The 16,943-nt window shown below is 45.7% G+C and overlaps 1 protein-coding gene and 1 long non-coding RNA gene across 4 annotated transcripts in view; one reads left to right on the top strand and one right to left on the bottom strand.

Moving 5' to 3' along the window:
* LOC114630014 overlaps window positions 1-773 on the bottom strand; it is a 4,711-nt gene extending 3,938 nt beyond the window's left edge. Inside the window, exon 1 of the long non-coding RNA XR_003712753.1 lies at window positions 658-773. This is a non-coding gene — a long non-coding RNA (uncharacterized LOC114630014). The remainder of the gene's footprint in view (window positions 1-657) is intronic.
* The window catches only part of Dtnb (dystrobrevin beta), a 204,225-nt gene that overhangs the window by 181,530 nt on the left and 5,752 nt on the right, over window positions 1-16,943 (top strand). For 2 of the 3 annotated variants that reach the window (XM_028778098.1, XM_028778097.1), the window contains 2 exons: window positions 14,110-14,269; window positions 15,097-16,099. In XM_028778098.1, the coding sequence (XP_028633931.1) occupies window positions 14,110-14,269; window positions 15,097-15,326 (390 nt within the window). In that variant the 3' untranslated portion in view covers window positions 15,327-16,099. Of the gene's footprint in view, window positions 1-14,109; window positions 14,270-15,096; window positions 16,100-16,124; window positions 16,166-16,943 lie in introns of those variants that run through there. The other variant, XM_028778099.1, reaches the window with a different exon arrangement.

Genomic DNA, 16,943 nt, shown 5'->3' with positions numbered 1-16,943 from the left:
ATAGATAGATAGATAGATAGATAGATAGATAGATAGATAGATAGATAAGGCAGGTAGGCAGACAGACAGACAGCAGTGACTATGTTCACCTAGACACTTGACCCCAGAAGTGCCACAGTCCAGATCTTTACTAGTGTGGAAGGACTTAACTTCTCAGTTCCCTTTGGAGACTTCTCAGATCTGCATTTCCCCCAGTGACTCAGCATACCACATTATATCACTTCTCATTCAGTAAAATAAGCTGTCCATGACCAGGGGTCCAGCTTTCCATGAAGAATTTCTATGTTCCTCTCATACAGCTCCCATGTTTCTCACCCCATAACAGAAGCCTGTATCTACTTCCAACCCAGCCAGGAGTTACACTGACTTACTGACTCGCGATGCTCTGCTACTTGTATCAGAGCTGATGGGCTTAGTCTGTTAGAGGATAAAAAAGAAACCAACACAAATTCCATTCTCAAATAGTATGGACGACATCATTTTCTGGTTAGTAGCAATGTAACTTTTTGGTTGACACAATGCCTTAAATATGGAAATATGAGCCAGATCATTGTCATCCTGAACCTTAACTACACTCCTCTCTCCTAAGTCTGCTAAAGCATAGCTTTTCGTGAATTGATGAATTAATGTACTTCAAGACAACTCCACAGCCCTTACCGTGAGTCCCAGTGTCAGCTCTCTGTCGGCCAGATCCAGTGGCCTGCAGATGGCGCGTGGAAGTCGACCCAGAGTGCTTGTTTATCAGTCTTGCTTCTCTGCTCCCTGCAGGGCCTGGCAGTTCCTTGTTTTGGTTTTGGTTTCATTTTGTAAAAAGCGGAAATAGAATTATGTACTCACAGCTCCTTGAACACCAGCAAGAAGCTTTCAGTGAGAATGTGAAATGATTCTTGGATCTGAGGGACATACCCCTGCTTTCATCACTCCATAAAGGACAAGCTAAGAGGCTTTCTTCTATCTTATTTCCATTCTGTACTGTATTTCTGTAGTTTGCTCCTCTGACCATAATGTGTATATGATACGAAAACTGGCCCCCATGCTCTCCAGGAAACTGCACACACTAGACTAGAGAAGTCCTCCCGACCTCCATGGGAAGAGCGTTGAATCCTGGGACACACTCTCTCCAGAATGCTTCCTACTATCCAGATACCATTAAAAAAAAAATCCAAAGAAAAGGCAGAGTGAGCCATGGGTTCTAGGTCTAGAACCCCAGAATCTGGGAAAATAAAGGTCCCTGCCAAGAGAACAGCGGAAACAGATTATTCTGGGTTATATGTGATCCTGGTTGTCGAGTTCTTGGTCATGTGACTGACTAAGCAGTCACAGAGAAAGACCTACTAGATACCTAGAGCTGTGCAGCTAAAACTCCAGCTGATGTAGCCAGGAAGATTTGGATCTGGTGTTACCATTGGCTCAAAGGTGCTGAGCGCCGTCCTCTGGTCCCCTAGACGAGGGGCATGGGCTCTGAGGCACGACGTCATCTTGTCAGCCCCAGAGGAGTGTTATTTAACGGGGTAGTACCATACACGTGGAATTTAAGTTTGCCTCCTTGAATTCTAGAGTGTCATCGGTAGGCTGGAGCTCTCACCCTCTTCCTGTAACTGGCTTTCCAGTTACAACCTTGTCCTCCAGTCCTATCTAGTTTTGTTTCTTATGTGCAACTGTACTGTCCACAGGTCAGTTTTCTTTTAGTGAGGTTTCTGACCATTTTTCTGAGAATTGGTTTTGAAATCCTACACTGGGGACCCACTACAGGGGTAACCAACCCAGGTAATACAGGAGAATTGTAGTCTTAGAATATATGAACTTTCTCAACTACAATTTTAAATATCAACTTTCTTTTTGTTCTTTGAGTTTACTGTGAGTTATAGTAAGTTGTGTTTTGTTCCAGAAACTCAATATGCTTTCTTCCTTCCACAGAGAAAAATAAGTAAACACCTTGCCTTCTACCCTTTTGAGTCCTGAAGTAAGTCCTAGCTTCTATATAACAGTGTGATTCAGGTAGAGACAAAAATCATGATTGAAAGCCAAATGCACACTACTTCCTGCTGCCAACACTGTTGATTCACTTATAGAATACTGGTAATCTCAGAAGACCCCACAGGCCTCTGCAGTGAGAGACTGGTCATATATGGGTCCTGTGTTTCCCAACATGGTGTAGGAGCAAATAGATGTCAGTTCTCTGCAGAGGGACCATATGCGGACCTGTTGGGAGCCGTATCCTTCCATCAGATACACAACTGATAGACACATATTCTCCAACCAGAACAACATCATAGAAAGTCTCAGTACTCTATGAGCTGTCTGGAAACCAGGTTTGTCCTTTAAAGGTCACGATGGCCTGTTTTTGTAAATGGGTGCTTGCCGAAGAAGGATGTTCCAGTACCTCCTTCCCTGCTTCAGTTAGCCCAGGTGGAATATGCATACCCAGCTGCCTTTCCTACTGGTACTGGTCCTTTCTTGCCCCTGTTCCCTTGTTATGGATGTGATGTGACTCCCATGCCCAGTCCTAACTCCCAGCAGTTGATGAGGTGGTTATTTTCTCATCCTGCAACAGAGCTGACTATGGTGGAGACAGCCCACCCTCCGCAGTGAGTGGTGAAGCTGCACCCTCCCAGCACAGAGCCAGCACCAGCTCAGAGTGGTGTGATGTTTTTACCTGTTCTCTGGGGGGAAATGTTCTGGGCCCAGTATTCATCTGCTCCCAGTCTCCATACAGCCACAGTTGCCTTGCCTGAATGTCACACTTACAGCGCCTTTCTCCCTGGATCTTGTTTTTGTTTTTCTGACAAGGCACCTGACAACCAGCAGCAAAGAGGCCAGTTTGTTTAATTTAAATACACTGCGGCAAAGTGAAGGTAATCGTCCACACAGGCCATCTGCTGCCTGGCAGGTATCCATGAGTCAGGGAAAGAGATGGAGACTGAAATGTCCTCCGTCCTGTTGCCATGATAGCAGCCTGGGAGGGAGGTGGGGGATGTGAGGAGGGTGGGGCTTGCTCCCAACAGTATACTTTTTACCACAGACCTCTCTGGACTTGGCTACTTGACTATAATATGTACCAAAGAGATTTTAAAATCTTATCTGTTCCATATGGAAGAGATGAGAAAGAAGTCCTATTTATGGAGTCCCTACTGTGTGCCAGGCACCATACTGGGGATGCCTAAAGACAGCCAAGAGCTGTGCCCTGGTAGTTTTTACTAAAGAGAGTGCCCTTTTCTCCCAGCAGCTGGTCCTCTGGTGAGTCTGTCTGCCTCTGTCTGAGTTCTCTTTGCTCTGGGGAAGGATTGCTGTCCTCAGCTCACCTTCTCTGGCAGTCTCAGTACCTGTTTTGGCTCCAGTATTTGATCTGTGTTCTAGATAAGGGACTAAGTCATCATCTGCATTCTCCTTTCCTACATTTCTTGTACTTGCTGGGGATGAAATTGATTCTGCTAAACTAAATCACAGTAGTGGCTGAGGTTTTGGCACAATGGTAGAGGGCCTAAATTCCAGTCTAATAGAGGGAATCAGAGGAAATCAAAGTTAGCTTCAGTCATGAGAAGTCTTGACTGATTCATGTTCCTTCTGACCTCAGGACTGTGGTAATATGATGCAAACATACTCGGGCTTCTCCTAGCCATTCGAGGCCTTCTACTCATCTGTTTATAACCTGGTTGACCACTGTGAGTCTCAGTCTGTGCATTAGGTCATAAGCCCCCTGACTACATAAACATATTTTCCCTGTACTTTTCTGGAACCTAATGGGAAACTTGCTTGAGTTTTCCATGTCTTCGCTGGTTAGAAAATGAGAAGCAGCAGTCTGGACTGCCGCTCCGAGGATAATGTGCCGCTAACTCTACATTCCCAGCAGAAGAGCTCTAAGGGGTATCTGCATTCAGAGAACCTGAGTTACAGGGCATTTATCATCTTTGCTTATTGGTTAGATATGTGATTGGCCATGCTGGATGCCAGCCTTCGCTCTGGGTTGTGTTACAAGTGCAGTGTCAGGAATCATGGAAGTTCTGCTGTGTGTTGTGGCCGATGGCCTACCTTTCTTGGAGTCATCCCATCAACTCTTCCACTTTTGCTTCACTCTCAGATTCCCCAACAGCTCCCAGATACCCACTGTGTTGTTCATTATAGACTAGTTGCTCTTAACAGAGAGGCAGGCAGTCACTGTGGAGAGGGCCTGCCTTGACCATGTATGTCCCTGCTATTGAGACAAGGTGCTAGGGTACCATACTGTAGTGCCACAGCTGGGTTCTTAGTGTCTCCTGGCCTCAGCCTGCAAGTACCTGCAAGGTGAGTGAGATACAGCAGGTCGAGGGGATCACTCACTGTCCCACCGTGCACCACACATCCAGTGTGCTTACACATGATCAGAAGGCCCTTTCCTCCGACTGTCTTTCCAAAGCTAGTCCTATACCATGCAGGGCAGCCTGTTCTCTGTGCTTCTCATCAGCTTCACTTCTTCAAGGCCTCTGTATGTAACATCTCTGGTATTGGCTGGATGTGTGAGGAAGGTTAGCTATAAGCAAAACATGTCACCAGCTGACCTTGCGACAGAGGTGGTTGCAGAGGAGCATGCTGTGCTCTGACAAGGGTTTCTACTCAAGCCAAGCAGGGCCACTGGCAAAGATGCAGTGATTTGGTAAAGATGATGGATGATAGCACTTTTTATATGAAAAATACCTCAGATGTCATCTACTATCCTCCTGTTTATAGAAGAGAAAGCTGGACCCTGGAAATGACAGTGTGTGTGTGTGTGTGTCTGCGCATATGCGTGTGTGTGTTTGAGAGAAGCCAAGTTTCTAACTTCTATTTCCAATGACCCACTCTGCCTCCCTGTGTGCTAACCTGGGAAGAGCTGGGAGTGCCTCTCAGAGCCTGCAGCTATCCTTCTTTGGGTATAGAGCAGTGCTACAAGGTGCTGGTAATCGTGGACAAAGAGCCAGAGACTGAGTATCTGAACAGGCTTTTGGACTCAGGGACCTCAGTTTCTCACATTAGGGAGATATTTTCCTGGTTATCTTTTCTTGCTTTCTTCCCTCTTCTGGGCCTCTTTCTGGGGGCCCTCAGCCTATTATGGGGCCTCTGGTTCTAGTCTTTCCCCCAAATCCATCTGCCCTCTTTATCAACCAAATTCCAACTGTGATTACTCTATTAAAGTAGTTACATCAAAAACAAAACCACAGTAAGTTTGATGCATTATTTATTGCCATACAGTGTCATCCCAAAACTGTGGCTTATAAAAATATATCACCGGATGTGGTGGTGCATGCCTGTAGTCCCTCCAGCCTGTGCCATATCAAACTGTCTCAGAAAAGCAAAAAGGAGAAAAGCAGGGGAGAGGAAACAATATCACTCATCCCATAGCTGCTATGGACCAGGAACCCTGCAGAGGCTCCAACAAGGCTACAGCCAAAGGTCACCCAGGCGACAGTCACCATCTTTTATAACCTGACCTCAAAAGTGGCCTATGTCCCACTTGTCTGATTCATTAGAAGCAAGTCACTTGCCCAGCTAACATTCCAAAACCAGAGACTATTCCGGGATGTAAGTGGCAGGGTCACTTTGGACTGTCTGAGGTCTGGCTACCACATTTAGTTAGCTAGTTAGAGAATTTCACGAAAAGATTTTCCAACGATTGATCGATTTATTACCCAGTGGGGGTTATTGTCTGCCCTAGCTACTTTCCTACAGAAGGAAGTGTGGGAAACCAAGAACCTGTGCTAAGCACAGTGGTGTAGGGATGGAATGTGAGAAGACAAGCAAGAGCCATGCTCCAGGTCTCAGGAAGACTCTCAGGCTCATGCTGATGCCTGGGATCCAGCAGGCATGCATGGGTCAGAGTCACATAGAACAGAGGGGAATCATGCCCCTGAGAAGAGAAGGCAGTATGCCGCCTGTTAGCAAAGGAGGGCACAGTCTTTTTTTAACACAGAATGCAACATTGCCAGCACATTTGTTGTTGTTGTTATTGTTGTGGTGGTGGTGGTGGTAGTAGAGCTATAGAGTAATGGTCTCTTAGCATCCCTGGACCAATGAATGGCATTCTGTAGCCAAAGCCAGTCCTTCTCAGGCAGGACTGGAGCAAACATATCTACCAGCCATGCATTGTTTCTTACCTGCCCTGGATGTCAAAGTGTTCATACTCCACCCAAACATGGCTTCAGTGGGCCTCTGCCAGCTCTATCCCAACTTTTTTTTTTAATTATTTTTTCAATTGTGTATGTGTGTTTTTACCTGCATGTATGTATGTGCATCGTGTGCGCTTGGTGCCTGAAGAGGTGTTTTGATCCTCTGGAACTAGAGTTATAGGTGATTATAGCCACACATGGATGCCGGAAATTGAACCTTTGTCCTTTGGAAGAGCAGCCAGGGGTTTTAAACAATGAGCCATCTCTCCAACTCCCTGTCCCAGCACTTTTAATGTGCAAATATTAAATAGCAAAACTTGATGGATACTAGGATAGGGAGAGTCAGTTCTCCTCAGGGATGCCACCTCTGGAAAACTACCTGTGGTTCAGTAGATAGTCCAACACCCACTAGCTAGACTAAGGACTTTTTTTCCAGCGCATGAAATTGGAAGGGACTGTCAATGGGGTGAGCTAGGGGAAGAATTGAAGGGGAAGGATCGGGGTGGATTTGATCAAAACACATTACATTATATTCATTTATGAAGTACTCAATTTATTTTTAAAGAATTATTTATTGGAGGTTAGAGAGATGGTTCAGTGGTCAAGAGTGCTGACAGCTCTTCCAGAGGCCCTGAGTTCAATTCCCAGCAGCCATATGGTGGCTCACAACCATCTGTAATGGGATCTGATGAATTATCTATTTATTTTATGTGTATGAGTACACAGTAGCTATCCTCAGACATACCAGAAGAGGGCATCAGATCCCATTACAGATGGTTGTGAGCCACCATGTGGTTGCTGGGAATTGAACTCAAGACCTTTGGAAGAGCAGTCAGTGCTCTTAACCACTGAGCTGTCTCTCCAGCTTGAACTACTCAACTTAAAAAAGAAAAAATTAGTTGGCCATAACAAGATTTACTTGTAACTGAGAAGAAAGGATGCATACCCTGAAAAGGTAAGGATTGATAAAATGTTTAATAATTACTGACAAATAAAAATGAGTATTTCACAAAATAAAATATTTAGTCATGTCATATTTTATTAATCCAGGTTAGTGGACTTCTGGGATTGTTTCCCTTGGGGCTATTACATTGTTGCCAGTGGACATTTGTTTTAGGTGGGCTTGTGTTTTCGTGTCTCTGGAACACTCAGGAATGGAGTTTCCTGGGTTGCATGGTTAAGTTTTGTTTAACATTCTAAGAAACTGCCAAGATCCTGGCAACTTCTCAGGCTTGGCAGAGGGGTGCAGGGTGTCCCCATATCTTGAGCTGTAACTTTCTGAGCAGAACGTATTGCGTTGTGTGTGCAGTGCCCCTCGCCCTTGGGACTTGGCATGTGATTGGATTGTTTATCACATTACTGAGTTAGGAGAATTCTTTGTATGTTCCAGGCACTGTTCTGTTTCAGATACAGCTTGTGGATGTTTTCCTTCAGTCTGTGCCTTCCTCCTGGCTCACATCCAATGTAAACTCACTATTTTTTAACTGTACAATTCAGTGTTGTTGTTTTTTTTTAACGATATTCACAGAGTTGTACTGTTGTCATTACCTTCTGTTTTAGAAACTTCATCCATCTCAAAAAGAAGCCACACACCATTCTTCGTCCTCCCCAACCTCCACCCTGCCTAGCTAACTGCTAGTTTATTTTGTCTATGATTTTCTCATTCTGGGAATTTCATGTAGGAAATTTTAGAACTCGTGTTGTTTTGTGAATGGCTTTTTTCATTAGCAAAATGTTTTCAAAATGTTTTAGGATGTCTTTGGTGGTTTAAATAGGTAGGGCCCCCATAGACTCATGTGTTTGAATATGCTTAGCCCATATGGAGTGGCACTATTAGGAGGTGTGGCCTTGTTGGAGTGGGTGTGGCCTTGCTACAGGAGGTGTGGCCTTGTTGGAAGAAGTGTGTCACTATGGGGGCGGGCTTTGCTCCTATGCTCAAGCTCCACCCAGAGTGACAAAGTCTCCTGCTTTCCTGAAAGAAGATATAGAACTTTCAGTACCTTCTCCAGCACCATGTCTGCCTGCAAGCAGCCATGTTTCTCACCATGGCAATAATGGACTAAATCTCTAAAACTGTAAGCCAGCCCCAATTAAATGTAGTCCTTTATTAGGGCTGCCTTGGTCATGGTGTCTCTTCAGGGCAAAGAAATCCTAACTAAGGCAAATGTTATCAGTCCTCCATTCCTTTTTATTGCCTAATAGTATTCCACAGTATGGGTAGCACATTTTGTTTAAGGTGTTCTTTAGGTGACGTTTGAGTCAATTTGGCTCTTTGGCTGTGTTAGTTGATGTTCCTGTGAACATCTGGACACCAGTTTTTGTTCAAACATGTTTTCATTTCTTGGGTGGGTATGTACCTGAGAGTGGGATTTCCATGCCATGTGGTACTCAGCCTCTTGAGGAACTGCCAGGTTGTTGTACAAAGCAGCTGCACCATCTTACATTCCTGCTGGTGGTGCCTGAGGAGTCCAGTTTCTCCACATTCTTGTCGGCACTCGTTGTTATGTCTTTGTAGTGTTCATCCCACCGGGCGTGAGGTAATAGCTCATTGTGCTCTTCATCTCTTTCCTTAGTGTTTAATTAGGATCTGTTTCATGCCTGTTGGACTCCTTTGTATCTTTAGACAGTTGTGTGCTTGACCTTTTGCCTGTGTTAAAGCTAGATTGTCCTTTTCTGACTGAGTTGGGAGAGTCTTTGTATGTGCTAAGTACAGGTCCCTTATGAGATATGTCATCTTAAGGCTTTTCTTTGTATCATCCTTTCACTTTCTTTTGTTGTTGTTTATCACTTAAGTTTTTATTTTATTTTTTATCATTTTTATTATTTATTTTTGGTATTGGTTCCCTTGAAGCCACCTGATATGGATACAGGAGTCCTAGGCTGTTATTGAAACGGAGTTTCATGTATATAAGTGTCTTTCATTGAAGCTCTTTGTACAGCTGAGGCTGGTCTTCAACCCCAGATCCTTCTGCCCCTCCCTCTAAAGTTCTAGGCACACCCAATGCCCAACCTTTTGGGGGTGGGGCAGAGTCATTTTTGCATAGCCCTGACTGTCCTAGAACTCACTGTGTAAATCAGGCTAGCCTTAAACTCAGAGATCTGCCTGCCTCTGCCTCCCTGGTGCTATGCCTAGCTTTATTTATTTAGATTGATCGATCCAGTTTTGAATTTATCTGCCCATATGGAGTTTAATGACTTATTTTGAAGAGCAAAGAACACTTGTTTGGTTTTTTTTTTAAACCAAAAGATGATAATTTCATATCTCATATATATATATATATATATATATATATATATATATATATATGTGTGTGTGTGTGTGTGTGTGTGTGTGTGTGTGTATGTATATGTTATGAATATTTTATCAAAAGTCTTTAATAAAAAAATATCATGGGGTGGGGAGATGACTTGTTGGTAAAGCACTTGGCACTTAAGAGTAAGGTCATGGTGGCGTGCACTTTAATCTCAGTACCAGGAATGCAGAAGTAAGAACATCTCTGGGGCTTGCTGGCCAGCTAGCCAAACTAATCAGTGAGAAGATGAAGAGATGGCTCAGCAATTAGGAGCAATGGCCATGCTGGGTGTGGTGGTGCATATACCTGTAGTCCCAGAACCTAAGTAAAGACAGGTGGATCTCTGGCACTTCACTGCTAGCCTGGTCTACATAGTGAGTTCCAGGATAGCCAGGGCTATACAGTGAAACCCTGTATGAAAAAGAGACAGAGGCCACTCGCTGTTTTTCCAGAGGACCTGGGTTCAAATCCAAACACCCATATGGCAGCTCACAACCATCTGTACCTCTAGTTCCAGGAGATCTGACTGGTCCTCGGGCACCAGATACACATGTGGTACACAGACCCACATACACACAGGCAAAACACCCATACACATAAAATAAAAATAATTCTTTAAAAAATTATATGGGGAGTGTTTGTAGAAGGTGCCTAATGTAGATCTCTGGACTTCCCAAGCCACACAGACACACACAGTAAAGAAGGAAGTTTTCCTTTTAAATGTCATGGTTTGTGTGTTAGATCCAAGAAGTCTTTGCATAGGATTTTCCTAAGCATTTTTGGGCTTTTTGTTTGTTTGTTTGGTTGGTTGGTTTTTAAGAAATTGTGCAATTTAAAGTTTAATACGTACTATGCTCCACTTTTAGGCTCTTCCATTTGGGGTTTTTGAGTCAGACTGTGTAGTCTTGGCTGTATTTGAACTCACTTTGTAGACCAGGATGGCTTCAGACTCACAGCGATTCCCCCTCCCCCCCGCCTTCTGAATGCTGAGATTAAAGGTGTGTGCCAACAGTATCCAATGGTTTGCATTTCAATGGGATGTGAAATATGGATCCAAAGTCATACTTATTGATATTATTCATCATTCTCTGGGAATATGAAGTGATAAAAGTAAATTTAATTGTAATTATTGTAGTTCAGTACCATTCATACAGAATTTAAAGGCATGAAAATGTTATATATTATTCATAGTTTTATATATGTGCACATAGGTTAAAAAATCTACACTAAAATCTCTGGTAAGAAAAACTGAAGTTTCCAAAGAGAAAAGATAAAGGCACTGAGCCTGTGAAGATTTGGTGGTAAAGGGGTCTTCAAGTTTATCTGTACTGTTTTTAGATTAAAATAAATTGTACATAGTTATCCATCTGGGGTGGCTTTATGGTGGTGTACTTGATTATTTTCTGAGCTTTTACATTTCTTAAATTAAAATACACAAAGATCTGGTATTATGGTATGCCTGTCATCCTAGTTCTTGGGAGGTAGAAACAGAAGGAACAGGAGTCCAAGGCTATCCTCAAGTTCAAGGCCAGCCAGTGCTACATGAGACCCTATTTTAAAAAAATAAATAATACACATACACACACACACACACACACACACACACACACACAGGTCAAGCAAGAATCACAGAGAGCTGGGCAGAGTGGCATGCTCCTGACACCCCAGCATGCAACTGCCACACGGGATCTCTAGGTCGAGGCCATGTCTCAGAAAACAAGCCTAGAGAATAGGAACCCTAGAGGACAAACTATTCCACTCAGACCCACAGGCTGCAGCAGTGAGGGAGGCATTGTGAAGACCTCCAGGCAGCCTGCTTGAGGCAGATTCTCTGTGTGTGGTGTTTCTGAACTAGATCCCTCTCTACAGAGTTCACAGGAGCTCATTCTCTCAGTTTTGCTCCCACAAAATCCTCCAATATCACACACACACACACACACACACACACACACACACGCTCAGGGATCTGCCTCTGATTGTCTTAATTCTTCCTGCAGTCATGCCCCAGTGTTCCAAGCTACATTTAAAACTATACCGGGTCTTTTTCATGGTTCCTCTCAGAGGGTCAGTCCTGTCAAATTAAAGCTGAATATCTCCTTCCCTGCCACTGGCTGTCAGAAACTTGTTAAAGTGGATAATGAATGCAAGCCTCAAACATTAAAGCTCATGGCCACAGAAGTAGCTGCTGGTGCTCAGGGTGGAGGGGTTATGCAGGCTGAATGAGCAGTGGGAACAACAAGCAAGGCTTTCCCATGAAGCAAGGTGTGTTGACCCATGGCAGTGTGCTCCTGTTGTTGAGTAAGGGGTGTTCTTATTATAGACCAGGGAGAGCTGGAAAGGGGAAGTGCAAATCTATACAGAGTGCATTGTGGGTGAATCAGAAAGTATTTCAGTTTTTCTAAAGAGGATGACTTCTATCATGTCAGAAAGCCCCTGAAGCCCAGGACCAAATACTGAAGATTTAGCGTCTCCTTACTCCTTGTGTCCTGCAACATAAATGCTGACATGTTAATCTGAAGAAACAATATGCTAAGCAAAACAAGGAGGAGGCTGTAGAACATGCTAAGCTTTTGGCCAAGAGTGTGAAGGAGGCCAAAGAACACCAGGAACAGATCACCAAGAGCCATCCTTGCCAAGAGATTTACTTACAAGTCTGAGTCCAGTCAAAAATAGATCTTTAAGAATAGTGAATAGCCAGGAGGTGATAGCTCATGCCTTTAATCCCAGCACTCAGGAGGCAGAGGCAGGTGGATCTCTACAAGTTTAACTGAAGCCAGCCTGGTCTACATAGTTCTTGGACAGCCAGGGCTAGACAGACAGACAGACAGACAGACAGACAGACAGACAGACAGACAGTATTAATTATCAGACCTTAGGGAAAGGGAAAAAAAAAACCTATACTAGGCTTTCCTGAGGAAAGCTCCCCCTTCTAATGAGCAGGTGACCACTCTCACCTACTCCCATGGCTACCCCAACCAAACAGACCTCCCGAGAGGGCGGGCTTGGCAGGTACAATGTAACTGTTTTGCTGAGCAGACTCTGCAGAAACAGACTGCAGCAGAGCCTCCTGAGCTGTCAGGAGCACAGGAGCCTGGACTGGGATCTCCAGTGTGAGGAAGGCTGCCCTCGAAGTGGAAGGGGTTTATTCTGGTGCCTGTCTCTAAGTCTGCTAAAGCATAGCTTTTCGTGAATTGATGAATTAATGTACTTCAAGACAACTCCACAGCCCTTACCGTGAGTCCCAGTGTCAGCTCTCTGTCGGCCAGATCCAGTGGCCTGCAGATGGCGCGTGGAAGTCGACCCAGAGTGCTTGTTTATCAGTCTTGCTTCTCTGCTCACTGTAGGGCCTGGCAGTTCCTTGTTTTGGTTTTGGTTTCATTTTGTAAAAAGCGGAAATAGAATTATGTACTCACAGCTCCTTGAACACCAGCAAGAAGCTTTCAGTGAGAATGTGAAATGATTCTTGGATCTGAGGGACATACCCCTGCTTTCATCACTCCATAAAGGACAAGCTAAGAGGCTTTCTTCTATCTTATTTCCATTCTGTACTGTATTTCTGTAGTTTGCTCCTCTGACCATAATGTGTATATGATACGAAAACTGGCCCCCATGCTCTCCAGGAAACTGCACACACTAGACTAGAGAAGTCCTCCCGACCTCCATGGGAAGAGCGTTGAATTCTGGGACACACTCTCTCCAGAATGCTTCCTACTATCCAGATATCATTAAAACAAATCCAAAGAAAAGGCAGAGTGAAGCCAGGTGGTGGTGGCACACGCCTTTAATCCAAGCACTTGGGAGGCAGAGGCAGGAATTTCTGAGTTCGAGGCCAACCTGGTCTACAGCCAGGGCTATACAGAGAAACTCTGTCTCGAAAACCAAACAAAAAAAGAAAAAAAGAAAAGAAAAGGCAGAGTGAGCCATGGGTTCTAGGTTTAGAACCCCAGAATCTGGGAAAATAAAGGTCCCTACCAAGAGAACAGCGGAAACAGATTATTCTGGGTTATATGTGATCCTGGTTGTCGTATTCTTGGTCATGTGACTAACTAAGCAGTCACAGAGAAAGACCTACTAGATACCTAGAGCTGTGCAGCTAAAACTCCAGCTGATGTAGCCAGGCAGACTTGGATCTGGCGTTAGCACTGGCTCAAAGGTGCTGAGAGCCGTCCTGTGCTCCTCCCACACTCTCAAGACGCCTCTCACATGGTCTTACTATTTTCATCTACTAAACTCATTTAACAGACGGCCACTTTCTCCCCCCAGGTTCTCGGGGAGTCAGATAAGAATGGGTACAGAATGTCGACATGCAAGCGTGAGGATGTTTGGGGGTGTTTTATCCCTCTTGGAACCTCCTGGGGATAGCTACTCTTCTGACCAGCACCACTACATAGCCTCTGCCCCTCCTCCTGACCTTTCTCAGCCTGTTCTTTATTTTTGTTTTTCTGAGACAGGTTCTCACCCTGTAGCTTTGAACTTACCGTGTAGCCCAGGCTGCCTTTGAACTCTCAGCCATTCTCCTGCCTCCTAAGTACTAGTCTCAGCCTGCTCTTACAGCACTCTTCCTCCCTAGGCTGACTCCTGGCTTTTTTTTTTTTTTTTTTTTTTTTTTTTTAAGCATGCCCCTGAGAAGTGCTTTCCCCTTTTCTTGGAGAGATTAGACCCGCAAGGTGATGTGTTTTTCTCTCTGATCCTCCCAGGCTCAAGCCACAGGGTCACCACACACATCACCCACCCATGGAGGTGGCCGCCCTATGCCCATGCCTGTGCGGTCCACATCTGCTGGTTCCACCCCGACCCACGGCCCACAGGACTCACTGAGTGGAGTTGGGGGAGACGTACAGGAAGCCTTTGCACAAGGTGAGTTTCCAGGAGTCTGTGGAGAGCTCAGGGGCTGAGAGCAGGTGCAGGCTCCCTGCCAGGATTTTTCCAGTTACTTTCCTTTTGTGCCCTTGGCTCTGGATGATCAGATAGTGTGCCTTCGTAATCAGATTTACAGTATAAATAAGTTATGTGCTGGCTCCTTCTCTGCGATGGGCTGGTCCTCTACGGGAGGTCATGGGCACATGTGTGAAGATGGCTGTTCTCCTGGGTTCTGAGCTCTGCACTGAAAGGAATGCCTTAGCCTTAGAGCTTTGCCTCCTCCAAAGGAATAAACTCAGGTGACACATTTGCCCTATAAGGTCCTTAGAACAAGCAAGAACAGGAAGAGAGGTAATCTCCATAGGACCTAGCCAGTAAACATGCACTTGCCATGGCCAACTGAGGAACCAAGACCTGTAATCATCAGTAATGGACAGTGGAGTTGGGAGGGGAGGGAGCGAAGACAGGAAGTGGGAGGTGGTGATAGGAGGGGAGGGAGCGGAGACCGGAAGTGGGAGGTGGTGGTGGGAGGCAGTGGTGTTGGCGAGTTAACCCCCTCAGCCGAAGACTGAGGAACACCCTGAGGCAAACCTCACCTGAAACCCCTGCTCGCCATACTGCTGCCCACAGTGACAGTCTCCGCACTCCCAGTAGAAAGGATGGAGTGGGAACTGTGGGCTCCCGGTGTGCTAGGAGCATGCAAAGCATGCATCCACCGCTAGTCCATCTCTGCACCTGGATTCCGGGCCTCACTGCCTGGGGCATCTCTCAGAATTCATCTCCATGTTCACTCACCTGCATCACCATCTGCTCTGACCCTGCAGGGACAAGGAGAAACCTCCGCAATGACCTGCTGGTGGCTGCTGACTCCATCACCAACACCATGTCATCCTTGGTGAAGGAGCTGCACTCAGGTGAAACCCAGAGCTTTCCGCCCGTCTCCCCCCACCCCCTTGTACCTATGCTCCCTGCCCAGCACACAGCCCTTCTTTCCACTCCATTTTCCCTTCTAGGAACACATGGGATCGTCACCCAGTGCCTCCCTCCCACATGATCACACACAGTTTATATTAAGAACAGTCTAATGGAGCAGACACAGTTCCAGCTTGAAGGAAACCCTGCTCTTCAATGCACCCAGACCCTTCCTTACTTCCTCATCTCTGCCTATATCTTTCTCTAGGCTGGCCGTCACTTCATTCTGAAACTATCCTGGATGTGGCAGCAGCCAGCACCAAGCCACCTGTCTCCATTCCAGCTGCCCTTTGACTCTCCCGTTCGATTCTTGTTTTGAAACTCTGTCTTCTCCTTTTGTCCATGACCAGGCTCTGATCTCACCTGCAGACCCCAGCTGCGGCTCCCTCTGTCCTTCATGTTGGGTCCTATCTGACTTCTCTTCCATCTCTCTATGACTCAGCCACTGTCATGGCTTCCTGGAGTTCTCTGCTTCACAGCCTTCCCCGCCCCCCTGACATGAAACCTAGGAAAGAACGAGGATACCTCCAAGTACCCCCAAGCTCCATCAGTGACAGAGCCGCACAGTGCTTAGGAATCATTTTCCAGCCATGGCATTCCTTCCTATGAGGGCTTCCTTCCTATGAGGGCTACCGTCCTGAATGCTGCGGCATTCGCACCAAGGGCCCACCTCTGTTCTTTATTACCTAGTGCAGGGCTTGTAAGGACTCTGTGGTGGCTTAGCAGAACTGTTGAGTGAAAGCACAGAGCAGTGTTCCCGTGGATCATCCAGACGTTCCTGTGGAAAGCACGCCCAGGGTGTTTTTCAGCAGAGGGAAGCCTCCCCTTTAGGACTGTTGTTTTGCCACACTTATCCTCAAGTCTGTCTGTTTTCCTGCAGGAGAGATTACACATGTGTCCTGATTGGCTTTCCCAGCTAAGGTCAGTTGCCCATTCTGCCACAGGAGACGATCCCCTTACCCTGTCTCATCCCATCTCTCATGCCCATGCTGAAGTCCAACCCCTCACTATGCATGAGGGGGGGAGGGTTACCTTCAGGATAACCACACAGACAATTAGAAGGCCTTTCCTCTAATACAGTCCCCTAGTAGACTTCACTTACAGTTTCAGAGAGAATTTCTTCGGAATTTTTAAGCCAAGTAACTGAAGGGCAGTTGTGCTTGTGGCCACTTGTTATGCAAAACAAGTGGCTCACAAGCTCAGCACTCAAGGATGAGCGTGTAATGTGATTGACAGGAGCTAAGTTAGGGAGGCTTATGAATTCAAGCCTACCTGGGTGTTACTACGTGGAGGGGCCAGGGAATAAGAATACTAGTATGTCATGTCAGAAGTATATTAGTGATCCTATCATCCAACCCCCTTATTTTAGAAATGTGATAAGTAACTTTTCAGAAAAAGTGAACTGTTTGAGATCACACAGAGTCCAGAGGCAAAACTAGTTCTAGAGCTTGTATGTAGAAAAACAAGAAGCCAGGGCTCTGACATCCCCTGGCCCCGGACAGATGAAAGGCCAGGTTCTGTGAAGCCACAAGCACAGAAGCCTATAGGTTTATAAATAGGAGATAAATCCTATTCTTCAGTGGGAGGGAGAGCTCTGCCCAGTAGAGCACGAGTTGACTACTTCCTTGAAGGTGGCTTCATAGGCTTTGCTAGATATCCAGGACGGCAGTGGATATCCAGGACGGCAGTGGATATCCAG

This window comes from Grammomys surdaster, unplaced genomic scaffold (assembly GCF_004785775.1).
Source record: "Grammomys surdaster isolate TR1022 unplaced genomic scaffold, NIH_TR_1.0 324, whole genome shotgun sequence".
Taxonomy (NCBI): domain Eukaryota; kingdom Metazoa; phylum Chordata; class Mammalia; order Rodentia; family Muridae; genus Grammomys; species Grammomys surdaster.
This window is presented reverse-complemented; position numbering and strand designations above follow the sequence as displayed.